Consider the following 10,921-nt stretch of genomic DNA (forward strand, 5'->3'; position numbering starts at 1 on the left):
CTTCTTCCTCCTCACTGCTGCTTACTAGTTCTTCATTAATTATTTCTTCTTCTCTCCCCATTAAATTATCCATAGTTTGAATTTCTTCTTCATCATCAGACATTTCAATGTCAGAGTCATCATTTCTAATGATTTTTATTATTTGCTCCAATTTTTCATTCTCTTCCCTTGGCCGAAGCACTATTTGATTGCCAAAAATTCCTAAAATACATTTTATGAGTTAATTTAAAATGTGCATGAGACCCAATGTCCATTTAAATGGATGCGAATAACTTAGGGTAATACAAAACTTATTTAATTTTTTTATTATTGTAATATTATTTAAATTTGTCTATTAAACGTTTGCAAATAAAAACTTTCACAAAAATCATTACAAAACGTTAAAAAATAGGCTACATACCATCATAACGAGAATTACGTGCAACCGCCATCACAACAGAAAACAAACAACTGATTTCCAGCACATGTACACAATTAAAGTCGACCCAATCGGACTGGGCGGCAGCACCGAAGTGTCCAACGTAGTGGATGCGAGGTCTAAGCTGCTTAAATAATAAATTAAGGAAACTGGAAACATAAAACTGGCATGTCCATTTAAAAGGACGCTAGGTCCCAGGAGGATATGCCCAACTCGGATAAATGTGACGACTGTCAGACTCTAGAAAACGATATAGCTGGAGCAATAACGGAGGATTCAAAGATCGAGGCCGAGGATAAACTTAGAAAACACAAAGAAAAAACAAAAGATGGAGAAAAGTCAACAACTACTGCAAATACTAGATTTTACTCCATGGATTTACAAAAAGTAATTATTTTGCCGATCTGGCCTGCGAGTAAATCCTGCTTTTTTACCAGCCGCTTGATTGGTTTTAACGAAACCTTTGCTACACTTAAACCAGACCTTAAAAACAGTAGCTATTGTATTTTTTGGCATGAAGCATTGGGTAGTCGTAAAGCGGAGTCAAAACAAAAATTACGTTTTGTACTCTTTCCTGGTGTCTCTGGTTAATTCCCCTGAAGGGCCTAAAAAAATTACTTTTAAATATTTAACTAAGGGTCACACACACATGACTGCAGATGGAATACATGGGAACATTGAAAAAAAAATTCTAAAAAAACGTAACATCTATGATTTTAAAGATTTGGTTGAAACAGCTAAGTCAGCTAGAAAAGATTTAAAAATCTTACTATTAAATGAGTTTCATGCATTTAAAAATAAAAAAAGAAGTACCAAAAAAAGCGATGACCCTATAAAAGATTTTGTTGCTCTTATGCCCGAAAATAGAAGAATTTTTTGGTTTGATTTACCAGAATCAGAAACGTCTACTGACCTAACAAGCACCAAACAATATGAAATAGAAGAAACTGATTAGTTTTGTGGAAGTGATTGCCTTAAATTTATATTCAGTTAAAGAATTTTACAGGGTTTAGTTCTTACTTAGTTCACGACAAACTAATTTTAAGTTGTAAATCAGAAGTCTTTTTTAGTATTAATTTCTACATTATCATTTACGTTTTTCTAAATGATAAACCGTGCAACTTCTCCTTTTAATTTTTTTTATTAAAATATATTTACTTTTGGAATAAACTTTTAATTTTTACTGACATTTGTTATTTTATAAAATTTAAAAAAAAAAAGTAAATATGGTTTTTATTTGTACGTATCCTAATTGATTCCTTCCTAGAATTTATAAAACAAAGGTGTAAAGGCACTTACTTGGTTTTTAAAAAAGCATTTTAAAAGACTCATGCAAAAATGCAATATAAGAAGGCAGTAACTGTAAATACTTTGTTTCTTTGTTTTATTTCAATATTAAGCAATATTCTAGAATAAAAATAAAAACAAATTTTTCGACGCCTATCTTACATTTTTGTAAAAAGAACGCAAAAAATATATGGAGTATATTCCTGTCCCCTGTGCTCAAAAGACAGCAATGTTTTTTTTTTCAAAAATATGTTTGGTTCAAGCGGTTTGATAAAAAACACAAATATTGATTTTTCCCGTTATGTAAAAAATGCAATTAGATGGTTTTTATTTTGGGCAGCCGTCTCCCAATCGACTCTACACACAAACAGTAAACAAAAAGAAAAAATATGAGGTTTACAAATTATTTTAACGTAACATGTTCGAAACGACCACCTTCTTGTCTAATGAAAGTACGTATGCGCGGGAATATAGCGTGCGGCATATCAACTTTTTCTTCATCTTGAAAAGTAAAAAAGTTATTAAGTGTTCCCTATTGTCTGTGTCACCCGGTATAACATCATATACTTTTAAATGTTTATTCAACCAATAAAAAAAGTGACATAGATTTCTCTCTCTCTTAAGTACAAGGCTCTCCTACAGATAGACTAAGCAATCCAATAACAGGAAAGCACAAAGTATCTTATGAATTTAAATACAAGTAAGCGCTTTGCCAAACATTACATTTTCACCAAACCTAACAAATACACCAAGCAATATAAACCAAACTAACTTATTTAATAGTAACTCTTATAAACAATAAAGAAGCATATATACATATGAATAATGACAATAGGGAAAAAAAGGGCAATATTTATCGTTATTTACGAAATTAGGTAGAATTTTTTAAGTATCGCTTAAATGAAGCCATACTGGAGAAAAATATCATATCATCATTCAAATTAGTTTCTTGAAAATTATTAAAACTACGGGCGCATCTGAACAATGGAGAGTTAGACAAATAGTTTGAAGAATATCTTGAGATGCTAAAGGTCGATCTATTACGCAAAATATAAGGATTAACGTTGATATGTAAATTTTCCAGACAGAAAGGGCAGTCTATTAAATTATTAATAATTTTATAAATCAATATTAAATCAAAATTGTTTCTACGACTCTCTAAGGGCTTCATACCATCAAATTTTAAGTTATCATAGTAAGTAAAAAAATGTCTCTGTCTATTAAAGCGAAAATTTACTATATTTACAAACTTTCGTTGAACTCTTTCAATTTGGTCAATATATTTGTGATACATCGGATTCCAAGCCACTGTCGCATATTCTATAGTAGGTTTAACGAACGCATTATATAATAATATTAATGATGATTGATTACTAAAACCCTTTGTAATTCGAGTTATAAAACCTAGATTTTTTAGAGCTTTCTGAACAATGTTTTCTATATGAACGTCGAAGAGCAGTCTGGAATCCAACGTCACACCTAAATCCTTAATAAACTCCACATACTTCAGGATAGTGCCCCCGAGATAGACATCACATTTGTTTTGTGTCTGAGATAGTTTTCTGCTAAAAAGTATAGAATGACATTTTTCTGGATTAATAAATAATTTATTTAAGGTACAGCACCTTTCAAAATTTGCAAGATCAGATTGCAGGGCACGAAAATCTGATACCTTCTTGATTGTTGTAAAGATTTTTAGGTCATCTGCATATGCAAGATATCTACAGGTAGAGAAACATTGACCAATGTCATTTAAAAAAATTGAGAACAAAATCGGTCCCAAATGAGAACCTTGCGGTACTCCTGAAGTTACGGTTGTACAAGAAGACTTTACTCCATTTACGACAACGTACTGAAAGCGATTTGTTAGATAACTTTTAATGAGTTTGAGCAGGGCCCCGTGCACACCGAAATTCTCCAACTTCACGAAAAGTGTAGGATGATGTACCTTATCAAAAGCCTTGGAAAAGTCAGTGTACACGGCACAAGTTTCCAGACCACTATCCATACTTTCGTTTATACTCTGAATAAATGGTATTAAGTTGGTTATTACCGATCTTTTTTGGAAAAAGCCATGTTGGTTAACATCAATAGCTTCTTTGACCTTAAAGAATAATTGTTTTAACAACAAAGATTCAAAAAGTTTACCAAAGTGACTAAGTAGGGAAATAGGCCTGTAATTCCGTACATAAGTTTTTTCTCCAGATTTAAATACTGGCACAATTTGAGCTGTTTTCCAAATATTAGGAAAAATGCCGCTGGATAAAGATTGATTATACAAAATATGCAAAGGCTCGCACAAGCTAGGACAAGACTTCAAAAAAAATGAAGGAAAACCGTCTGGACCAGGTCCCTTTTTAGGATCCATAGATATAAGTGCGGATTTAATGTCATTTATATCAATATTGTTAACTACAAAACATTCTTGACATTGACTAGGCTCAATTAAAGTTGGTGTATCAGAAGGTTCAAATACTCCACTAAAATACTTAGAAAAGAGTTCACTAATGTCAACACAATTCGAAGCTTCCTGGTCATTAAATTTCATTTTTATTGGTAAGCTTTTAGTGTTTTTTTTTGTTGTGAAAAAATGACCAGAAATATTTAACGTCTTTGACAATGTTTATTTCTGTTTTATAAATATAATCTTTGTAATCATTGCGTATATTAATCTTTACTGTTTTGCGTAAATTTGAAAAGTTGTCGTAATCAGATTGTCTTCGGTACAGTTTCCACATTTTATGTGCCTTTTGTTTATTTTTAATTAGATAGATTGTGTGTTTGGAAAACCGAAGAGGGTATTGTCCCTTATTGATCTTAATTCTAGGGATGTGGTTAATAACAATGTTATCTAAAACAGTATAAAAACATGCAATGTTAATATTTACATCTTTAGATAAAAATAATTTGTCCCAATGAGTAGAATTAATAATTTCATTGATAGTGTCGTAATTGGCATTATTAAATTTTAACTTGGTATATGAATTACTAATAATGTTTTTCTCCGATATTAAATTAACATTTATATCCAAAGACATGTGATGGCTATCTTCAGGCACAAATGGATCCATACTTTTATTTACAATAACTTTTGTAGAATTAGAAATAATAAGATCCAGAATTTTATCACGAGCATTGAAGACGTGATTAAATTGCTTTAAATTATTAAAGTAAAAAGCATCAGAAAATGCTTTGCTGCAAGGATCAGTGGCGTTGATAGGCAATAAATCCTTAACATTCGGTTTTTGTGACCATATTAAATTAGGTAGATTAAAGTCACCCATTATTAAAAAATAACTATTAATATTAGTGCTTATAATATTTTCTAGTTTAGACAAAAAGTTTAGATAGTTATTTACTGCCGCATGAGGTGGAATATAAACAGTGCATAAAAATAATTTTCTGCCCCCCTCTATAGTAACGCTCACCCATATGTCTTCGATTATTGTGTTATAATTACACCACTTAGAGACAAGTTCCGTGTGGTATACGTCACGAATCGCCAATAAGACACCGCCACCATCACTTTTGCCACTAATGTTAGCGTTCCTATCAAGTCTAAAAACATTATAGTTGTCAGGAAACAGCTCCGAGTCCAGAACGTTGGGATTTAACCAAGACTCGGTTATTGAGATACAGTCGTATAGACAGGTGCAGGCAGACTGATAAAAGTCTACTGTCTTTGTCCTAAGGCCTCTGGTGTTTTGGTAGTAAATAAAAAATTGCTGAGACGAAGTCATTAAAAAAAAGAAAAGTTGTAAGTTGGCACAAGAAATTACAAAAGTACTAATTAGAAGATATGGTTTATAGTGATGCTAGCAAGGAAGACAGAGTGTGCTCATTAATAATATTAATGGCTTTGCTATTCTCGTCCCTCTTTATGAAAACTTTCATTTGTTTCACCCAACAAAATTTGAAGTTAGAATTTTTACAAAATTCCCTAGCTTTCTTGTGAAGTTGCTTATAGTAGGGTGAAAGGTGTTCGTTAACAAATATTTTTGAGCCATGTTCAAATCCTAAGTCTGTTGCCTTTAACCCGTGATTTCTTTTCAATTTAGCGGCATTAATAAATTCGTTTCTTTTAGCTGCGGATGAGAATTTAACCACTATGTTTTTGGGTTGGGTTGAACTATTTGTACCCTTAGCATATCTGGCAACCCTATGACATGATACGATATTGTCATCTTGAATGTTACTCCCAATGAAAGAACCTAACTCCTTTACGAGAGTGAGGACGTTTTCCTGTTTCTTCTCGGGGATGCCACATAATTCAGCATTATATTTACGACTATCTTGCTGCATTAATTCAATTTGGGACCTCAAAGACATACACTCCTTACGCACTTCGATCAATTCGTGCTGCATGTTCCCCGCAGTCTTAGATAGAGTATTTACTTTCTCCATTTGGACTGAGAAATCGTCTATCTTCCCACTAAAAAAGTTTAGCGAGTCCGTAAATCCTGACTGAGCTGATTTTAAAGCTGCTACATCAGACATAATAAAGTTGACCTTTTTAAGGAGCTCCTGGAGAACCTTTTCATTGACCCCCGTAGAAGCGCCAACGACCTTGGTGTTAGTAGCAGAGCAGTCCCTGCAAAACCATTTAATTCCTGAGTCCGGTGATAAATCATTGATGGTCGCCGGAAGCCTGACGCACTTGAGATGAAACAGGCGGCCGCACTGACCTCGACAATCGATGCCCGGATTTGTTCGACTGATAACAGTAGAACAACCGGAACACGAGCCGCTAGGCATGGCGTATTGAAATAGATGATTTTAATAAGAAATATCGATTTAAATAACTTCAGTTATTGCTCACGCCCTCGCCGGAACTAATTTTTTTTTTTACAGAACTCAAACCACTGATACGATACACTGTTACGATTCGAATGATTAATTAAACAAATAAGCTGTTCTCATATTTGCGAGTATATTACACACATAATAAATAAATGAGGCGTGTTTTACAAAAACCGCACATGTCCAAAATCAACGAAATTGAGCTAGTGGCGCCAACTAGTTTAAAAATATGATGTTTTTAATATCCTAAAATAAGATTCTACAAAAACGGCACAAGTACTAAGATAGAGCTAATTGAAAATTCGATAATTCTGCAAAAAACACACATGTCCATTGTTTTTCCACCAAATACAGCATTAGTCCGTGCGACAGGATAGGACATGTGTGCTTTTTGTCGTAAAATCTCGCTGAAGCGCTCGAATTATTAGTCAGTTTATTATTGTTTTGTCTATAAACCAGAGATGTTCTTGTGATTTTTGACTGGAGGTTAGAATTTGCGTTTTCTTGCTCAAAAATTATACTTACAAAAATGCAAGATCGTGAACAAGTGTTAACTAATTGGCCTACAAAAAAGCCAAAGAAAATAAAGAAGGAGAGAGTGATCAAAGTTCGTGGTGAAGAGCACATAAATCACAAGGGCAAACGTATTTTAGCGCGTAAAACTGGCGAAGCATGCAGGTATGTTAGAGGGTATATTTTTTATAAGTGTAAAAATTCCTGTTTTTCCAAAGTTGCTGAAGAAAAAAAGAATTGCCATTCTTACCCCGTTTAAAAATATGACTGACAAAAATAATCAAGATTCTCATTTAACTGGTCTCATATCAATGAACCATATTATTAGAAGACGTCCCCGATCTGAAATAAATAAAAAAAAACTCACGGTGCTAGTTTTACTTACAAAATAAGGGTGGATGAATCTGAAATGAAAAGTGTGTAAGAAAGCTTTTCTCAGCCTATATGGCATAGATGCTCGTTTAAGACGAATTCGAGATTCCCTTATGACTACTGGAGCTTCTCCCAACGACAAAAGAGGAATACATGGAAATAGGCCAACAAAAACTCCAGATCACATTACAGGACTTATTAAAATCCATATAAAATCATTTTCCGCTAGACGCTCGCATTATTCACGTCGTAAAAATCCAAACTGTACCTATTTACCAGAATCTCTTATGTTATAGGTAGAAAAGTTTATAAAGAACCGGCTGCTCAATATGCGCATAAACCCCTTTTTCAACACAAAATCGATAGAAAATCCGGTGGCAGAGAGAAAAGACGATAGCAATATATTTTCTCTCGCTTCTTATTAAAGAAACCGCAAGAACAAAGCAGCCGCCGTACTTCGTTTCTTTGTACCTGCCGGGGATTTAAAGCCTATGACGTAGCCTGAAGGCCTACTCAGTGTCGTCTCGTACGGGAAGTGAGTTAATCGTGTTATAAAGCATTTAAAATCTGTTGTGTGTTTTTTTTTAAGTATAATAGTGAAATAGACTAGTTAGTTTTTAGTTAGACTATCAGATTTTTATTGTAAAAGGTAAGTAAAATTGGTTTAAATTATTCAATTGTCTAATAATTTAAAAAAATAAATGAAAATTAATTACTGTTAAAAATTATATTATTTAAAATATACTTTGATTTTAAGTGACAAAATAACAGGTATTTAACTAATCTTCTAATTTTTTTTTAGATGTCACCTGAGGAAGTAGGCAAACAAGGACAAATAATTCACAGCCAAGGGAGAGAGATTATTTCTAACGTGGCAGCTTTTATGAAAAAAGAAGCATAGCAAGGAATTACTTTTCCTTTGAAAAATGTTATGTGAGTGAACAATATAAATTCATATTTTATTGTAGGATGTTTTCAAATTTTAATTTTTATTGTATTGATAACTTACAATAATAGTATATAATTATTTTAGACAACGTACGTTAGCTGCCACTCGAGTATCCCAGTCAACTTACAGAAGAGTGGTCCAAGAGTCAGAAGATATAGAAAATATACCTTCCTGTTCCTTTACCAGTCCAAGGAAAAAAAGGTTAAGAAAATCTCAGAAGATTGGTAACATTACTTTGACCCAAATTAAAGATATAAAACAAATAGTGTATGATTTCTACATAGTTGAAAAAATAAGACCCACTCTAAAATGTAAGTTCAGTTGTAAAACCCAAGTAATTTAATTACCCTACATTGCAATATAACACCATAATATTTTATTATTTAGACAAAAGTGGCACCTGTTAAGTATTTTTTTAGGTTTGACATAAAATAACCATGTGGAGTATAGGGCACAAGAAGGGGCCAAAAAAAGTCTTAATTATCCAGAAATTTTCTTCCAGAATATGGACAGGATTCTCCTTAATATACATATGGAGTATATTTATTTATTTACATTTTTAAATATAAACTTATTATGTTATATTATTTTCTTTCCAGTAATACTTCAAAAGCTTCTTGATCCGGCTATTATTCAAGAGCCTATAAGTACATCAACCTTATCAAAATTGCTGAAAAAAATTCGATTTAGGTATGTGTTTAAATTATATTCAATATTTATCTTCTTATATTTACCTGCTAACCAGTTAACAGTTACCTGAAAAGTTTATCAATAGGAATTTAACTTTACAACCATTATTAGCTGTTGCGTCAAAATTAATTCTAGGGATTATATTTTATTGACTTTATAAACTTCTTATAATTTTTTGGCACATAGATAAAATAAAAAGGGTATAGGTACCTACAAATAGGAACTTATTACATTTTAGTCCATTTAATTCTAGATACCTCTCTAGATATTCTTATTTTGCAGAGTACCTGGCAGAGTACCTATCCTTTCTTTAATTTGTTAAGCTTTTTATTTTATTAAGTTACGTCTTTGCTAATTTTATTCTTAAATATCATGAGAAATTTGTTTAATACATTAATATGTTCCTTTAGATACATATAAGTTTTTTTATAGATGGACCAAAACGGAAGATAACAGAAAAGCTCTTATGGAATCTTATGACATACGATTGAAAAGGATTAAATATTTAAAGCAAATTTTAAAATATAAAGAGGAAGGCCGTAATACTGTATATACTGATGAAAGTTACATACATAGCAGTCATACAAAGGACAAAGGGTGGTTTGATAAAAGTCGACATGGAATTAGAAAACCCATTTCCAAACGACAGAGACTGATAATTCTTCATGTTGGAGGAAGAAATGGTTTCGTAAATAATGCTGAGATTACTGATTTTTCGCTCAGGTAAAATTTTTTAGTTATTTCTATATAAAGTAATATCAAAAATGATATTAAAATGTAATACGCAGAAATGATACTCTTAGTTCGGATTTGATTGGATAAGCGGGTACTTATATTATTATACTTTTCAGTCCCAGTTCCCTACCCATATTTTCACCTATAATATTTAGTCAAATTTTTACCATTATCAATATTGATATTTTGATAATTAATACCACACTGACAACTTTATACGATTATTTTAAAATCTTTTATTCTTCTCTTTTTAGGGTCAAAAAGCGGAGACTATCATGATGACATGAACCATCACAACTTCATGAAATGGCCGAAAATCAGTTATTTCTAAATTTACTACCTAATTCCGTCCTAGTATTAGACAATGCAGCTTATCACAATGTGCCTGTAGTCAAGAATGTTACATCTGGAAGTAAATAGCAGGAAATAGTTGACTGGCTCAAGGAACGTAATTTTACATTTGATGCTAAACTCACCAAGACAGAGTTATATGAAATAGTGTCTGAAAATAAAAAAAGTATCCTGTAAAAACCAAGTTGGACGACCTAATGGAAAAGCATGGACACATTGTGTTACGTTTGCCTCCATACCACCCAGAGCTTAATCCGATAGAAAAAATTTGGGCAACTGTTAAGAATTGGGTGGCAAGCAGAAATTCCACTTTTAAATTGGCGGATGTCGAAACTTTGACAAGGCAGAAATTTGCGGAAATTTCGAATGATGAGAGAATAAATATTTGCAACCATATAGACAATATAGAAAAACAATATTTCGAAAGTCATCACCTTTTTGATGAAGCATTGGATTCTTTAAAATTTACAGTAAATACAGACTCATCTGATGAAGAGATCGAATGGTCTTTATTGGATGAATCTGATTTAGGTTGTAATACACTATCTGATAGTGAATAAAAATATATAATATGTAAAATAATGAAATAAAACTTTAAGCTTATACCAATTTGTTTCTTTACACAAGTCGTTTAAAATACCTAATCCTTAAAAAAATGCGAATAAAGAATAATTTTCAGCTACCTATTTGAAGTCCTGTTTTAAAAATAATTAGCGAACTGCATCCTCCTGTAAGTAAAACTATTTTTTATTAGATTTTTTATGGGCACATCACAATGCTAAAAAATATAATTTTAACTTATCTAC

The 10,921-nt window shown here is 32.1% G+C and overlaps 1 protein-coding gene across 1 annotated transcript; it reads left to right on the forward strand.

Moving 5' to 3' along the window:
* The first annotated feature begins 8,669 nt into the window (after nt 1–8,669).
* LOC126733551 (uncharacterized) lies at nt 8,670–10,720 on the forward strand. The gene is made up of 4 exons (XM_050436886.1): nt 8,670–8,876; nt 8,939–9,029; nt 9,462–9,752; nt 10,019–10,720. The coding sequence occupies exons 1-4, from the start codon at nt 8,777–8,779 to the stop codon at nt 10,041–10,043; spliced, it is 507 nt and encodes a 168-aa protein (XP_050292843.1). The 5' UTR covers nt 8,670–8,776; the 3' UTR covers nt 10,044–10,720.
* The last annotated feature ends 201 nt before the right edge of the window (nt 10,721–10,921 follow it).

This window comes from Anthonomus grandis, chromosome 2 (genome assembly GCF_022605725.1).
Source record: "Anthonomus grandis grandis chromosome 2, icAntGran1.3, whole genome shotgun sequence".
NCBI lineage: Eukaryota > Metazoa > Arthropoda > Insecta > Coleoptera > Curculionidae > Anthonomus > Anthonomus grandis.

Excerpts from the sequence above, each read along its gene's own strand:
- LOC126733551 (XM_050436886.1), top strand. The coding sequence starts at position 8,777 with ATGTGGAGTATAGGGCACAAGAAGGGGCCAAAAAAAGTCTTAATTATC. Across the intron at positions 9,030-9,461 it reads CTGAAAAAAATTCGATTTAG|ATGGACCAAAACGGAAGATA; the intron begins GTATGTGTTTAA and ends GTTTTTTTATAG. Across the intron at positions 9,753-10,018 it reads ATTACTGATTTTTCGCTCAG|GGTCAAAAAGCGGAGACTAT; the intron begins GTAAAATTTTTT and ends TTCTCTTTTTAG.